The following is a 17237-nucleotide window of genomic DNA, read 5'->3' on the forward strand; positions in this document are numbered from 1 at the left end:
ACGTATTTTCTTCCATATTCCTCCTTTTCATTCGATTTCCCCTACAATTAGATAACCTAAGAGGACATAACTCTCTACTTCTCTGCTACTAGGGAAGAAAGCTAAACGACAGATTTCATAAACACATTTGTAGGTAGTTAATTACTTCAGCAGGGGACAATGTTTTACCTGGAATATAGTGTATCTAGAATTGTTTCAAAATGTATTCAACACGTAACTGCATTTTAGATAGTACTTCTTCTAAATTTGATTCCCCTTCTTATTAATGGTTCTAGTAGACTAATAATGTAACATGTAGATCATTAAATACGATGTCGAAAGTTTCAGGATTAACAGGCTCCTAGGTCGAAAGTCTCAGGATTAACAAGCTCCTTGGTCCATGGCTATGTTGTAGCTTGGAACAAGTTTTCAGCTTTGGAAAAACTTTAACTTTCCGGAGTAAGTTTTCCTATTTCAGTAAAGGCCTACAACCCATAAAAAGAGAATACCATTATTTAAAAAAGGAATAAGAAACGTATTTCACTTCTGTTACGGGGGAGACTAGAGGCGAAAGTCTGAAAAGGATACTAAGGTTCAACACTCTCACCCACAATGCCCAGAGTAACATCGATGAGGCTGTCGAGGGGACTTTTTCTTATGATGCAAAGGGTAGTTACGAACGAGAAGACGGTATTGGTGATTCTGAACTCTAGCATCTCTACAAATAAAGGTCTATCGTAAAAATACGTACGTGAATGAGATGTCAGTCAGCGTCAGTAACGCACTGCGAGTGAATAATGGTGACTACTAAGGACAGTATGACGGATCAGTAACCGTAACGGCTTTTGGAATATCTCAGGCCGGCCACTGTGGCCGTGCGGTTCTAGGTGCTTCAGTCTGGAACCGCGTGACCGCTACGGTCGCAGGTTCGAATCCTGCCTCGGGCATGGATGTGTGTGATGTCCTTAGGTTAGTTAGGTTTAAGTAGTTCTAAGTTCTAGGGTACTGATGACCACAGATGTTAAGTCCCATAGTGCTCAGAGCCATTTGAACCATTTGAATATCTCAGATAAAGTGTAATGGATGCTAAACACTCGACAAGGTGCACGAAAATGCATGCTGTAACTTACCGTCACAGCATTGTAAAGGTGTCCTTACTACAGAAATTGTTAATTTTAAAAGTACCTTCACAGAAATGACCTGGAATTATGTATACAGTGCTCACATTGAGAATGGAAATTGCAACACAATTTCTAATAAACTCCTCACTTTATTTGACAGCTGGCTGCTACCAAAAGTAGCCAAGATTAAACCAAAGTCAGTAAAAGTGACCCGGATTACTCACAGATTAAAGTTATCGTGCAGGACAAATGGGAACAATATGTTAGAAGCAGCTCTGATATGGATGCTGTAGCTCAGTACTAAATGTACTGCAAAATGTTTAAGATACTAATACAGACATCAAAGTAAATCCATAGGATAGTCCTTTCACGCAAAAAATCAAAGACAAAACGGGGTGTAGTGCAGCAGCCCCGTAAAAGCAGGTAAGAGTAGCAGATAATTTTAAGAGTGAGTGACACATCGCTAATAGTTGTGTGTAGTACAAGGTATTGTAAAACTTTATAACAACCATTTTACAAAATTACTTAAAAGCTGCAGTTCTCATATTCAGTAGAAGCTGTCATGAAAACTCCAGTCAGTACAAATAATTTCGGTAATATGACTAGACCAACAACAAACAAAAAAAAGTGAGGTCCATCATAAGGTCTTTATAACCGAAAAATTCAATTGGTTATGGTAAAATATTAACAAAATTAAGTAATGAATGTTTTTTTCTCAGTTTCTTAACATGTTAATGTATGTATGTAGCCAATCATTTATCGCTTAAACATTTACGATTTACTGACATATGCTGAAGTGTGTACTGTGAATAGAAAACGAGATACGGGTAATGAAATACGATCAAACATCCGTCAAGTTTACTTTTATCAGATTTATCGAAAGTTTTAGGAAAGGTAGTACACAAATACCTTCTTAATCATCTGATCATAAGTTATATCTGCTCAAAGTTAAACTCAAATCTCTAAAGGGTTGTAGCACACAGAGGGCTATTTACACATACAGCGACAGTGTACTTCGCTCGTTAGACAATAAATTACAGGCTGTTGCTACCTTCTGTCATCTGTCAAAGGCATCTGACTGTGTAAATCAGTGGGTATTAATGACATTTCGTCAGTAACATTATCAGGTGGAAAGTTGGTTTTGTTTGCAGGTGAGACAAACAGTGCGATATGGCAAATGAAGTAAAAGTTCTGAATGAAACTTCTATGAATATCAGTCATTGATTGCTGAGTAATTCTTTCCAACTAAACTTTGAAAAGATGCATTATATGCCGTTCAAAGCTCGTAAGAGGATTTCTAGCAGCATATGTCAAAAATATGACGGCACTCAGATGGAAGAGGTTGACAGTGTTAAATTTTTAATATTGAAAGCTGATAATAAACGTAGTTGGGAAAGGCATATCACAGAAATGCTGAAATGCCCAAAAACGTCTTTATTTGCAATGCGGATGTTGTTAGACACATGTGATTAAAAACTAAAAAAGCTAACACACTTCGCTTACATCCTTTTCACAGTGTTACACACGATCATTTTTTAAGGATGCATTACGCTGAGGTAAACTTTCGAGTCCAGAAACGTGTAGTACGAATTATTTTTTGGAACTCAAAAAAGTCCTGCAGAGATCTATTCAGAGGACCGTAGATATAACTGCTTCTTCCTAATCTATTCATTCTTTAATGAAATTTGTCATTAATAACATATCTCTTTTCCAAACCACCAGCTCAGTTCATGGAATCAATACTAGAAATAAGAATAACCCGAAATAAAGATTTAGAGTTACTTACTATGGTTCAAAAACAGTGTCCATCATTCAGGAACATGCGCTTTCGATAGTTTACTATCAACCATAAAAAGCTTAAGTGCCAATAAAATTCAGTTTAAGATGACCCTAAAGGATTTATTCCTGGGCAAGTTCTCTTCCATTGAATAATCTCAACTAACACGAATGTTATATAACGTCTGACTTCTGCACATCATCGTCAGTGCAGTAACGTGATAAAAGGAAATAAATGTTTTGAACTGACGTTCTGTTTGATGATACGATGGTGTTAGTTGCACATCTGCGTATTTCGCTAATTGCCTCTTAAACGAAAATATGCCTGATATTCTTGAATTATTCCATGTCCATGAGGACTATTATTTCTAGTGTCTGTGGGAGGGATATTAGTACATTTCGCTCATATCCAGATGATGTCCAAATACCTCACCTTTGTGCACCCAATAATGTATTTTTTACCCTCTACTGTGACTATTTTTATCATTAACATGTTTGTTAGCCTGGCCATCCTCCGCAGCAAGCATAGAAATACTTGTTTTGTAAATAAGACCGCCTTCTCCTACTGCCACTTAATTTATTGATCACAGACGAGTTTCGACTTTTTATTGTTCTAAGACATCATCAGTAGGATGATTTGCTGATCTGCGTTTCCTCACATCTGATCTGTAGGTCGCACTACCACTTTATTACTGACATGTAAGAACAACTTTACGTTCTGACCGCCTTCACACTGTTCACCATGTTTCTCCTTCTTTTTTGTGGTGTACTATTTTTCTTTTACCGCTCGATATAGCTATTTCGTCGGAAACGTAATGGAGTTGCAATATTTACGTTGTGAAAAGCAGTGTCCGACGAAATAGTTATGTCGAGTGGCAAAAGAAAAATAGTACACCACAAAAAAGAAGGAGAAACATGGTGAACAGTGTGAAGGCGGTCAGAACGTAATGTTGTGCTTCTATGTCAGTAATAAAGTGGTAGTGCGACCTCCAGATCAGATGAGAGGAAACGCAGATCAGCGATTCATCCCACTGATGGTGCCTTAGAACAAGAAAAAGACGAAACGCGTCTGGGATAAATAAATTGAGTGGCAAAAGGAAGAGATGGTTTCATTTTCAAAACAAGTATTTTTATCATTATTCCTGTCAGTCGTAGTAGTAACGCTAGCATTATTACTCTTAGTTCTTTGTCAGTGCTATTATGCCAAGTGGCAGTTTATGAATTGAAATTTTGTTTTAAATGATTTATAATTCTAATACTGTCAGTTCATAATTATGTGTTAGATTAAACTTATAGTTTTTCTTCCTGCAAAATTGATGTAAAAAGTGTTGTACGTGCAAAACACTAGTTTTGTGTAAGAGAGGACTTCAGTGCCCTAAACTTAAGTTAAATAAAAAGAGGAGAGCTGAAAAATGTGACATTCAGGCTGCAAAACCAAGCAGACTCATTCATCAATGGGAAGATTTGTGGTTGGAGGTAAGAAACAACAATCTGCGGTCCGTACAACCAATTATCCACCGGTTTAGTATCACCTGCCAGTAACATAAACAGCGTCATGTATTTATTACTCGTCCATCTCATTGCAGTATATAAGCCCATTACGTAGCTTTTTGCTCCGGAGGAGTGAATCACCTTTTTGTAGTGCCTGCGACGTACGTATTTCCGAAAATCAACTTTTAATATAAACATATTACATTCTGACGAGGTGACTAAATGCGGAACTGTCCACTATTTAAAGCGACCAAGGGATGAGTGTCGTAGTACCTACGGTATTTATGGTGGAGCTGTTAGGGTGTTGCAGGAGGAGTTTCTAACTATTTTAGTCCAGATCATCTACCACACTTTCCTACTGCCCTGTTTTAGATATTCCATTGTTTCATTCCTTTTTGTAAAGAAACTTTGAGAAATTGTTAACGAAACGCACCACCTTCGCACAGGTAGTTATAAGTATCTACGGTCAAATGACTGATCGCTAATAAATTGTATGTACAAGATTTCTTTCCATTCAATCTGTCTGTTAATGAAAACAGTATCTAAATCCCTAGAGTGGTTCCTGAGATCAGCCTTCACATACAGACAGAAAAAAGGCGGCCTAGGAATTCAGTTTAGCTATACGTGTAGACTTGTAAATAGATTTGTAGTGTAAGCATATATGTGAGTACTGTGTGTGTGTGTGTGTGTGTGTGTGTGTGTGTGTGTGTGTGAGTGAGTGTGCGTGTGTGTTCCCTGTTGTAATCACGCTCGTGTGCTTGTAATAATGTATGGATGCTAAGGACTTAGCTCTAGTGTGCCCAGACAATTTTGTCATCTTCATCGTTATTCATATTGCAATGTAAAACTATTCGACGGTTTCCATCTCACGACTCCCTTAAAGGTGATTAGAAAATGGTAAATAACGTTAGATCGTGAAGACAGAGAAGCGGATGGTAATTTTTTTCCTTCACGGCAATCGTGAAAGGAAAACAAACGTGACAGACAAGTTCTCGAAGTATATTCCACCAGTCATTACACACTAATGAGTTGTGTAAATGAAACAGAGCATGTACATCGTTCTCGGAATTTCGGAGACATTCTGAGGTTCACATTAATAAAGCGAGTCGGAGAATACATTTCATGTGAGAATGTTGCAAGCTTGTGTAAAACGGTGGAGGAAAGTTGCTCAACGCAAAGAAAATTCTCCTATTTCGTATGAATGAAACTAGGGAAGTTTCTCACAAGCGGAGAACATTCTCCGTCTTTTGAAGTTAGCCCTGTAACATACTCCGAGCTGAGTAGGTTCTGGTGAGCTTAAGTTCTACGGAACTTTTGTAGTAAAAATGGCAGAATTAATGTTGCTCAGAAGGCAAAGAAAGATATACGTAGCCAAAGGAAATACGGAAGAAAAAAAACTGTAGACGTTTCTACAGGTTTAACAATAAAATATTATCTGACTGGCTAACATACTTTACAGAAACCATGAAAGAACAGGGGGCTAGCTATCAAGGGAAGTGTAAATGAAAGTATCTTAGTGCTAGTTCGCAGATCGAGGCTTTCAGATTGATACAGGAGAAGTCTTAGGTATACACCACACAACTGCGTCTTCGTTGTGTTTCCTCACACAATAAATTTAATATTTTGCCAAGTTAGAAATAAGCAGGAGTATGATAAAAGTAAATAACTCGTTTACTACAACGCCAGTTATCCGTTTCTCGTAACGAAAGCACACGGGTGAGGGATTAAGTACTTGACGTGCGAATGGACCATTACGTGTCATGTTTGACTGCAAGCTTTCTCGGCGTATTTCAGCTATGAAATCTTGTCGGATTATCAGCCAAGTGGCTCCATCACCTTCTTGCAACATTTCGGTGGATTCTGTGTGTGTGTGTGTGTGTGTGTGTGTGTGTGTGTGTGTGTGTGTGTGTGTGTGTGCGTGTTCCCTCTTGTAATCACGCTCTTCAGGCGTTATACTTAACTAAAATTGTCTCGTGTTAGAAAAACTCTCAAACAGTCCCGGCTTGGGGTTTTGTAGATGAAAATGTGACGTATCCTCAATATTTTGCTCAGAAAACGTTAATAACAAAAATATTTCCGACATCTCGAAAATTCTTTAACGTCGCCAGAAAATGCATTTTCGTAAACTGTCCGTAATCGTCTTAATGATTTGTTGTCGCACATAAGACTAAAACTGAACCGTAGCGCAACTCTTTCAGAACACATTGATGCTAATTCGACACCTCTGTATTGAATACTTTTCCTGCCTGAGCGAGATGAGTGAGATGTAGACTTACGCGGGTGTTCTGTGCTGGCCACGGCACATGACACACAATGAGAAACTTCTCGAGAGTGAAAGGATAATTAAATCAAGACCTTAAGCTGCCGATAGGCGTTGATATACATCAACGGGGAGAGTTGAAAATGTGTGCCCCGACTGGGACTCGAACCCGGGATCTCCTGTTTACATAGCAGACGCTCTATCGATCTGAGCCACCGAGTGCAGAGAGAATAGTGCGAATGCAGGGATTTTTCCCCTGCACGCTCCCCGGGAGACCCACATTCCCAACTTAATGTCCACACACTACATCCGTAGTGCCCCTGCTCGTTACACTCATTACTTGCGGCAGAACATCTTACCGAGTCCCGTAAGAGTTCGGTCAATGCGTGTACATTCGCACAGAAGAAGAAGGTAAATGGCCGAATAGCCTTAACTATCTATATGAAGACGGTATCTATTATTTCCGACATGTCCAAATGAACGGATACCATCTACATATACGCTACTGGCCATTAAAATTGCTACACCACGAAGATGACGTGCTACAGACGCGAAATTTAACCCACAGAAAGAAGATGCTGTAATATGCAAATGATTAGCTTTTCAGAGCATTCACACAAGGTTGGCGACCGTGGCGACACCTACAACGTGCTGACATGACGAAAGTTTCCAACTGATTTTTCATACACAAACAGCAGTTGACCGCCGTTGCCTGCTGAAACGTCCTTGCGATGCCTCGTGTAAGGAGGAGAAATGCGTACCATCACGTTTCCGACTTTGATGAAGGTCGGATTGTAACCTACAGCGATTGCGGTTTATCGTATCGCGACATTGCTGCTCGCGTTAGTCGAGATCCACTAGCAGTTAGCACAATATGGAATCAGTGGGTTCAGCAGGGTAATACGGAACGCCGTGCTAGATCCCAACGGCCTCGTATCACTAGCAGTGGAGATGACAGGCATCTTATCCGCATGGCTGTAACGGATCGTGCAGCCACGTCTCGATCCCTGAGTCAATAGATGGGGACGTTTGCAAGACAACAACCATCTGCACGAACAGTTCGACGACGTTTGTAGCAGCATGGACTATCAGCTCGGAGAGTATGGCTGTGGTTACCCTTGACGCAGCATCACAGACAGTAGCGCCTGCGACGGTGTACTCAACGACGAACGTTGGTGCACGAATGGCAAATCACCTTTTGTTCGCATTGACGGCACTATGAACAGTGGACGTTAGATTTCAGATGTGTAACGACCCGTGGCCCTACCCTTCATTCGATCCGTGCGAAACCCTACATTTCAGCAGGATAATGCACACCCGCATGATGCAGATCCTGTACGGCCTTTCTGGATACAGAAAATGTTCGACTGCTGCCCTTGCCAGCACATTTTCCAGATCTCTCACCAATTGAAAACCTCTGGTCAACGGAGCCGAGAACTGGCTCGTCACAAAACGCCAGTCACTACTCTTGATGAAATGTGGTCTCGTGTTGAAGCTGCGTGGGCCGCTGTACCTGTACACGCCATCCAAGCTCTGTCTGACTCAATGCCCAGGCTATCAAGTCCGTTATTACGGCCAGAGGTGGTTGTTGTGAGTACTGATTTCACAGGGTCTATGCACCCAAATTTCGTGAAGACATCAGTTCTAGTATAATATATTTGTGCAACCCGTTCATCATCTGCATTTCTTCTTGGTGTAGCAATTTTAATGTCCAGTAATGTACTTCTCGAGAAGAAGGGCAGGTAATTGGGAACAAGTCCCTCGTCAGAGATTATGCTTCCAATTTTTTATTCGTATTAAATTGAGAACTTTCTCAGAAAAAAATTCTTTTGCTCTGAGAGTCTTGTCTGGAGGATCTTCTCTCTTTTATTCAAATGACACAAAGGACACTACGAAATATGCAATTCCCTCTATGTGGAAGAAGAAATGTTGTTACGGCATGAAATGTGCAATAAAACTGAGCTACGGCAATAAGAGATAAACAGCTCTACACGATAGCCGGTGCTGGCGGTGCCAGACAGGTGCCTGTCTTGCTGTACTCACGCCTCCAGTAGGCGTACGAGTCCTGGTCGTCCGACTCGTCGCCGACGCCGCCGCGCAGACAGTGCAGGCCGAAGTCGGTGATCTTGAGCACGAAGCGGCTGTCCACCACGCAGTTGGACGACTTGAGGTTGCCGTGCGAGCGGATGTCGCTCGCGTGCAGGTAGCTCATGCCCTGAAACCAGAGGTGAGCAGCTACAGTGATCAACGGAACAAACATTTCCCAAATCGCTTCGACACGACACCTGCGTAATGTTTCTAAAGGCCTAGATATATTGTGTTTGAACATTATGAATTACCTCGAAGTAACCGATCTACTGACACACAGTCAACACAGATTTAGAAAACATCGTCCTTGTGAAACATAGCTGACTCTTTACTCGCACGAAGTGTTGAGTGCTATCGACAAGGTATTTCAAATTGATTCGGCATTTCTAGACATCCAGAAGGCTTTTGGCACTGTACCACACAATCGGCTTGTAAAGAAATTGCTGCCTATGTAATATCGTCTCAGTTAGATGACTGGATTCATGATTTCCTATCAGAGAGGTCACAGTCCTTAGTATCGGACGGAAAGTCATCGAGTACAACAGAAGTGCTTTCTGGCGTTCCCCAAGGCAGTTTTGTAGGCCCTTTGCTGCTCCTTATCTATATAGATGATTTGGGAGACAATCTGAGCAGCCGTCTGAGGTTGATTGCTGATGATGCTGTCGTTTATCGACTAATAACGTTATCAGAAGATCAAAACAAGTTGCAGAACTATTTAGAAAAGATATATGTATGATGCGAAAACTGGTCATCCATATGAGTGTTAAAAAGAATTCGTTAAACTTCGGTTACACGATGAATCAGTCAAATATCAAGGCCGTAAATTCGACTAAATACCTAGGAATTACAGTGACGAACGATTTAAATTGGAAGGAACACACAGAAAATGTTGTGGGGATGGCTAACCATAGACTACGTAGTATTCGCAGGACCCTTAGGAAATGTAACAGATCTACTAAGGAGACTGCCTACACTACGCTTGTCCGTCCTCTTTTCGAATACTGATGCGCGTACTGGGATCAGACAGGATTGATGGAGTACATCGAAAAAGTTCAAAGAAGGGGAGCACGTTTTGTATTATCGCGAAATAGGTGAGATAGTGTCAAAGAAGTGATACAGTAATAACTCTGGCAATGTTCCCTTTAGTAAGATTAAATATCTGCATTTAAGTGTCACGGGTGCATGTTTCGATCAATCAGATTATCGCCTACCGAACCATCCAAACGTTGCCAGCGAAGCACTCTTAGTGGCCACGAACACAGGTGGCATGCGGATTTTGCTGAGCCCCTACGTGTTGAATTTGGCTGTTGAACGCTGCTTCCCTTGTAAATGATGCCTCGTCCGTTAAAAACATAAAGCCTGGGAATTCAGGGCGAGTGGCACACTCCTGCGAATACCACTGGCATAAATCATTGTGAAGCGGAAAATCTTGTGGGCTTAGGGCCTGAACGTTGAAGGCGGTAACGGTGTAAATCGTCTTCATTACACACACGCCAGACAGTGGAACAGCTTAAACCCACATCTCAAGCAACACTCGGTGAGCTTGTTGAGGGCGTGTTTTGTAGCAGTGCTAACATCTCCTCCTCAAACACTGAGGTTCGCACTGTGCTTTGACGACCACATCAGCTCAGCCTTCGCGTCTGTGCCACAAACTGAATGCATTGGGTTTCGATATAGGTCTTAAACGCACGTGCACCATTACGACGCCAAGTCAGCGGACAACTCACACCCTTAGTGACGCGTGGATGGCGATGAACGTACGTGGATCTGGCACTTGACGATTGGAAACTACTGAACGTACAACTGTTGAGCAGCGAGACCATTTCAGTCCGCTGCCCTTTCCACCTACGAAAAGCGTTCCATTTCGTATACGCTCCGCACAATACCAACCATGAGAGTGTCCTCGTTTGTTGACAAACTGACGCAGGGTGAACTAGACTCTGCAATGTGCACAGTTGCCGCCCTCGGTGCGACATCGGATCAAACAGGCCTCTGCACTCACAAACGCAACACGTTCGCGTTCCGACACATTCCGGAAAAAAAGCAGTAGTGTTGTTCAAATGGCTCTGAGCACTATGGGACTTAACATCTTAGGTCATCAGTCCGCTAGAACTTAGAACTACTTAAACCTAACTAACCTAAGGACATCACACACATCCATGCCCGGGGCAGGATTCGAACCTGCGACCGTAGCAGTCCCGCGATTCCGAACTGCAGTAGTGTTGCCCTACCCGGAATACCTGCTACTATTTCGACTCGGATTGCGAGTTGGATGCCTAGCGCCGAACGCTAAGGGACGCCGACATGGTTTTATATGTGAAAGTAACTTGTTGTGATCCACTGTCAGCCCTTTCATTTTGTACATTCATTTTAGAAACAGCCAGTACAATGAGCGATCAAAAACTTTTTGTATGAGGGCGTTACCACAGCGTATATGTCACGTGTCGCGTTTCCGATGCGGGTATATAAGCACCGACATGTAGGGAAGGGAACAATGTGGCACTCTTTGAGACGTGCGTGAAGTAAATGCGGAAGGGTGAACTATGGCGATGTAATTGCCAAATGCTCCAAATGGGATTAACGTGCCGTTATTCTTTTCTTTGCTACTGAAGGACCACCATCAGAGACAACCATCGACGAATGAAGAATGTGTATAGGGCAGCATGCCTGTCGAAAACTACCGTTGTAGAATGATGGGCCGGGTTCCGTGCTGGTGTCGGTTCGACACCAGGCGCAGGTGGACCTGAGAGGCAAGCTTCATCCATTACGGACGCAAGAACACCTGTCCATTATTCCTGATCTCTCGCCATGCGATTTTCAAGCCTTCGGTCACTTAGAAAAGGCACTGAAGTGTCGACGATTCCTGTCGTAAGAGGATGTACACCAGGCAGTTACACGGACCTCTTCACGCATCAGGACACGGTGTTCTACGAAACAAGTAATTTCAACCCGTTGCTTGATTATCTCAGTGCTCACGACGATTTGTCTGATTAGCCTAGTGTCTGGATTTCAGAGCTTTCGAATGAAAACATTGATCTCCCCTAATATAATAACTAATTAAGTATCCTATCTCCATTTCTTTACAGAACAGAACTCTCGTGTATAAAACATTGTACTGCCTATATTGTCCGAAGTGTGTATCATACATTGATTTAATTTTGCATGTACATTCAATGGTGTATATGGATATTGTCTGCAAAAGGTGTTGTGAAGCACTAAAGAAGTTGTAATCTAAAACTCGCCCACCTGGTTGGCCGTGCGGTCTAACGCACGGCTTTCCGGACTGGGAAGGAGCGCCTGGTCCCCGGCACGAATCCGCCCGGCGGATTTGTGTCGAGGTCCGGTGAGCCGGCCAGTCTGTGGATGGATTTTAGGCGGTTTTCCATCAGCCTTGGCGAATGCGGTTTGGTTCCCCTTATTCCGCCTGAGCTACGCTATGTCAGCGATTGCTGCGCAAACAAGTTCTCCACCTACGCGTATACCACCTTTACTCTACCACGCAAATATAGGGGTTACACTCGTCTGTTGTGAGACGTTCCATGGGGGGAGGGCGCCGGAGGGGGGGGGGGAGGGGGGTCAACCGGGGTCGAACCCTACGATAACCCTGAAAGAGTGGTTCGGTGTGGGACGGCGGAGGGGTGAAGTGGACTGCGGTAGTCATCGTGTGGTTGACCGCTGCGGCTGCGGCGGGGACGGAGCCTCTCCGTCGTTTCTAGGCCCCCGGTTAACAGCAAAAATTTAGTACACTTTTTCTATTCATTATTTATCTGGGGTGTCGTAAGTGAGACTAATTTTCAAAATAGTATGAAATTATGTGAAAAATTTGTTGGAATCTCAAATTGATTCCATATTTCTAGATTCCTAGAAGCCTTTTGTTACAGTTCCTCACAGCAGCTTTTAATCAAAAAGTTTTTCTTACAGCCGTTCAGTGGGTAAAGCACCATTTTCTCATACACTGAGCCGATAGACGTGTTCTCCCTAAACGTCGCTCAGTTTGTCTGCAGGAATAGTTCCTACAATGCTGTTTCTAAAGTGGGGTATATCAGCTGATAGGGGAAGCTCATACGCATTACCCTTCATGAACATCCAAAGGTAAAAATCACGTGACGTCAGAACATGGAGGTCATGCAAAAGAAGCTCTGTCATCCGACCCCTGCGGCGCACCATCTTCCTCCAAATAAAGTTCTGTGGTTCAGTTTATTCGACTTGAGGAAAGAGCAATAGTTCTAGCGCATCAAGGTAAGAAACACCAGTTTCAGTTGCTTCATCAAAAAAGAAAAACCCACAACTTGCCGATGGGATACGGCACAAAAAATGTTCAATTTAGGGTAGTATCGTGGCATGTGTACCGTGTAGTAGGGATTTGCTGACTACAATATGTGGAAATTTTGTTTGTTCAGTTTTCCACTTAGGTGAAACGTCAATTCATCAGTCGACACGATCCAGAAAATCTTCATGACCATGCAGCAACATTTCGTCTGTAAAGTGGGCATAGAAACCGTAGTCTGTAGCCTTCAGAGGTTTTAACAACTGCAGGTGATAAGGACGTACTTATAAGTGTCTCCTTAAAAGTGTCTGCACAGACCTCAGTGGGACTGCTAATTCACGACTAGCCTTCCTAACGCAGATAAGCTCTCACTCCTTCAAAGTGTTCTTCAGTCACTCTTGGTCGTTCCACTCATCACGTGGGGCATATATATACAAGCAAAACTGTCTGAATTTGCTCTTTCGTTTGATGTATTATTTATAACTGTAAGTTAAAAGTAACAATGCCTTAAGACCCATTAATTCATTTTGAAACACCCTGTATATTTGAAACACATTAAGTAAACACTGTTATTTTGTCGTAGCTGAATATAAACCTTATCATCACTAATCTAAGAAAGTGTGATTTCGGTTACGAGTGATCTACTGCTAATAGCTTACAGTGGTAGGTACTTCTGCTCTTATTGACCGGCAGAAAACATATGAAAATGGACTGTCACCTTGACGATGTCGTGCATGAGGCTGTAGCGGAACATCCAGTCGAGCTGTATCTGCTCGTTCTCCAGGATGTCCTGCAGGCTGCCCTTGGGGCAGTACTCGGTCAGCAGGTAGCAGTTGGGCGGGTCCACGCAGGCGCCCAGGAAGCGCACCAGGTGGTCGTGGTGCAGGTCCTTCATCTGCAGCAGCACAGACTCCTATAAACACTCAGCTAGCGACGTGGGAGAGTGACTAAGCAGGAAATAAATCCAGTGGTGCGTAAGGGAAAAAAAAGGAAGAATAAGTACCTTCGGAAGCACTGTTAGTAACACAAAATACTGTTCAGTGTCTAACATGATCATATTGATTTCCTCGGCACTTCCATGGGCTGGACAAAAATAGGGAAGCACTACATTGCCATGCGTAATATGGTAAAGGAAACACATTGTCATTCAAAACAACTACCAGGAATCGATAAATACAGGTTGCGTACGGTTTTCAAGAGAAATCTTAAACTGTTTACTTACTTATCCGTGGCGTGGGCCTTAGTGACCGTATACCTGCTCCACACTCCCCCTCAATCGTTCCCGATTACGAGCCTCCTGCCACCACTCGCCCGTTCCTAGGCCCATGTCCTCGGTGTCCTCTGTATCTCCTTCCAAATACAGCTCCCAGAAACACATCATGGGGAATCCTCCCTTAATTCATCCTAGCTACATGTCCGGCCCAGTTCAACTTTCTTCTTCTTATTCTTTTTATAATGTTAGGCTGTGTGTAAAGCTCTTTCAATTGTTGTTGTTTTCGAATTTTCCATTAGCCTATTTGTGAATCTCTCACAGGACCATATATTTTTCTGAGGATTCTCCGTTCGAAAACAAGTATTTAAACTGTTCTTCCTGCAAAATAGTGACAATCTCAGGTAACGACCATGGAGAAGGACAGCGATCATGCACTCTTTTCTCAAAGCAGACCACGAAGCTCAGTAATACTGAGATGTGATGACTATGAAGGTCAAGGGTGACGCGACAGTTCAACCATGTGCTCACAAAACGAGACCTAGACAATGCGAGCTGTGTAAACCGGAGCCTGTAGTCTTAGAACACAGCATCAGCATTGGCGAAAATACATTATACCATGGGATGGACCTGATCATCCAAAACGGCAGTAATGTGACCTTACAGTACAACCATGTGGCTCATGGACTACCGAGATATGGCTGCCCAACTCATCACCAAATCCCAGCCATGGTTCACTCTTGAGGCGCAACCGTGGACAGAAGCCGGAAACATCGTCAAACAAGACTCACTTGACCAAATAACATTCTTCGATCTCTCCATACTCCACATCTTATGGCTTCAGCACCAAGTTTTATATTACGGGTATTAGCATCATTGATGAGTGGCGTTGGAATTGCAACTCGCCCTGCGATGTCCTGCTTTTGGAGTTCCCTTCGCGTTGTTTTGGTTCCGACATGATTCGGAAGTTCTACATTCAGTTCTGCTGTTACTTTTGTAGCAACCGTCGTCTTATTTTTCGTCACAAGGCTCTTCGATGACCATTTGTGGCGATCGCTCAACGCACATTTACGTCCACGTTGAGACTTAAGCGTCCGAAATTACGTGCAAGAATGCACGTCTTGCTGTATTTCCACATTTTTATCCAACCTCTACACCTGCATTGTTTGTGACGAGTACGTAATTACAAGAGAAATCATAACATTATGCAGCGTGGTCGAGATGGAAGAGTTGGGCACTGACTACAGCTCCATCAAAAAACTAAAGAATGGCTCACCACAAGAATCAGTGCTCGCACCACTGCTGTTTAGCCTCTATATTGCAGACCTGCCGGAATCACAATCAAGAAAGTTCAGCTATGCTGACGATTGGGCCCTTCGCTACAAGATGTAGTAGCACAATTGAAGCATCTGAGGACATCCTAACGAAAGACCTGAAGACAATGGGTGAATATTTCCGTAAGTAGAGGCTTAACCAAATGCTTCCAAAACAGAGGTTAGTTGCTTCCATCTCAACAACAAAGTCGCTGGAAAGGAACTCAACATTCGATTTGAAAACACCATCCTCAGGCACAATAAAACTCCAAAGTACTTGGGCATGACGCTGGACGGAACACTATCTTTTAAAGAGCACCTAACAAAGACGGCCGAAAAATTAAAGACAAGAAACAACATTATTCAAAAGCTCTGTGGTACTACCTGGGGAGCAATGACCTCTACTCTCTGCACCTCTGCTTTAGTTATTGTATTCTCGGCTGCCGGATAATGTGCTCCGATTTGGCTAAACAGCCCACATGTAAAAAAAGGTGGATGTCGAGTTGCATAACACTCTAAGGACGATTTCTGGAGTAATTAAACCCACTCCAACGCAATGGCTAGCAATATTAAGCCACATCCCGCCTCCACACCTGAGACGTGCTGTCGCCCTTGTACGTGAATACAAAAACATCATGGGAAAACGAAGCCTGCCGATCCACCAAGACATTGAGGCTGCGAACACTAATAGGCTCCGATCTAGGAACCCGCCAACAAGAACAGCAAGGAACTGTGTACAAGAAGGTTTCAGTATCACAAACGCATGGTCTGAAAATGGAACGCATGGCAAAATAATAACATGCCTTGCATCACACAAAAGCCAACTGGTTTTGACCTACCACGCAAAACGTGGTCCACTCTAAATAGGATTCGAACCTGCACAAATGGGGTAAAATAGCATCCCCTCAGTGTGACTGCGGAGAAACTCAGACCATCAGCCAGATTGTTGAAGAGTGTTCGAGAATAGCCTATAATGGGAACCCCAACGACTTCCTTCTCGCAACTCCAGAGTCGATACATTATATTAATAGACTTGATATTTTTTTGTAATCGTTAAACTTTGTTATATTAGTGATGTTTCTTTGCAATGATTAACGTTTGTTTTATTAGTGATTTGTCTGTTTCTTTCTTATGTGTCTGTATTGCCATACGATAAATAAATAATAATAATGTTTATAAGTATGGTAAGAAATGAGTTACCGTAACTAATGACCAGGTAAATTACTCATTATGCAAGATGGTTTAATTAGTCATCGTTGGCGTATACGCACGTTCTCTTTCCTGTTTGGACTGCATTGTGCTGAAAGTCCAAAGAGACACCATCAAAATGTTCATTCACGCTGTACCTAGGCGTCGCTGCAACTGTAGACTCGAATTAGTCCTACCGTCGAGCTCTTTCTATAATTTCAGCTTTCACTGCGTAGAGTTTTCCTGTTTGCTTATTCTAAATTTGTGAAAATGTGTTGACCAGTTACACTTACGCTGTCACAATATCCTTTATATGGTCCAATTAAGGATTTCATCGTTTTTACAAAATTTAAAGTTCTTTTACCTGGAAACACCCCCTGTCGGCCATAGTTAATCGGCAGCCAGAGCATTCAGTTTACCCAAAACCCTGAAGTAAGATAAAATTCAAGGTCATGCAAGGTAAGCAAACCTTAGGAGCGAGACTCAGAATGCTTACTTCCTTTGTGGCCAGAAAGCGTCACAACACCGTCTTTAGGTCTGTTGA

The 17237-nt window shown here is 42.6% G+C and overlaps 1 protein-coding gene across 1 annotated transcript in view; it reads right to left on the reverse strand.

Annotated features, from left to right (window-relative positions):
- The window catches only part of LOC124795601 (atrial natriuretic peptide receptor 1-like), a 369591-nt gene that overhangs the window by 179440 nt on the left and 172914 nt on the right, over window positions 1-17237 (reverse strand). The window contains exons 10-11 of the mRNA XM_047259672.1: window positions 13701-13877; window positions 8671-8842 (exon numbers count right to left, since the gene is read on the reverse strand). Coding sequence (XP_047115628.1) covers window positions 8671-8842; window positions 13701-13877 — 349 coding nt within the window. The remainder of the gene's footprint in view (window positions 1-8670; window positions 8843-13700; window positions 13878-17237) is intronic.

Source organism: Schistocerca piceifrons, chromosome 4 (assembly GCF_021461385.2).
Source record: "Schistocerca piceifrons isolate TAMUIC-IGC-003096 chromosome 4, iqSchPice1.1, whole genome shotgun sequence".
NCBI classification, from domain to species: domain Eukaryota; kingdom Metazoa; phylum Arthropoda; class Insecta; order Orthoptera; family Acrididae; genus Schistocerca; species Schistocerca piceifrons.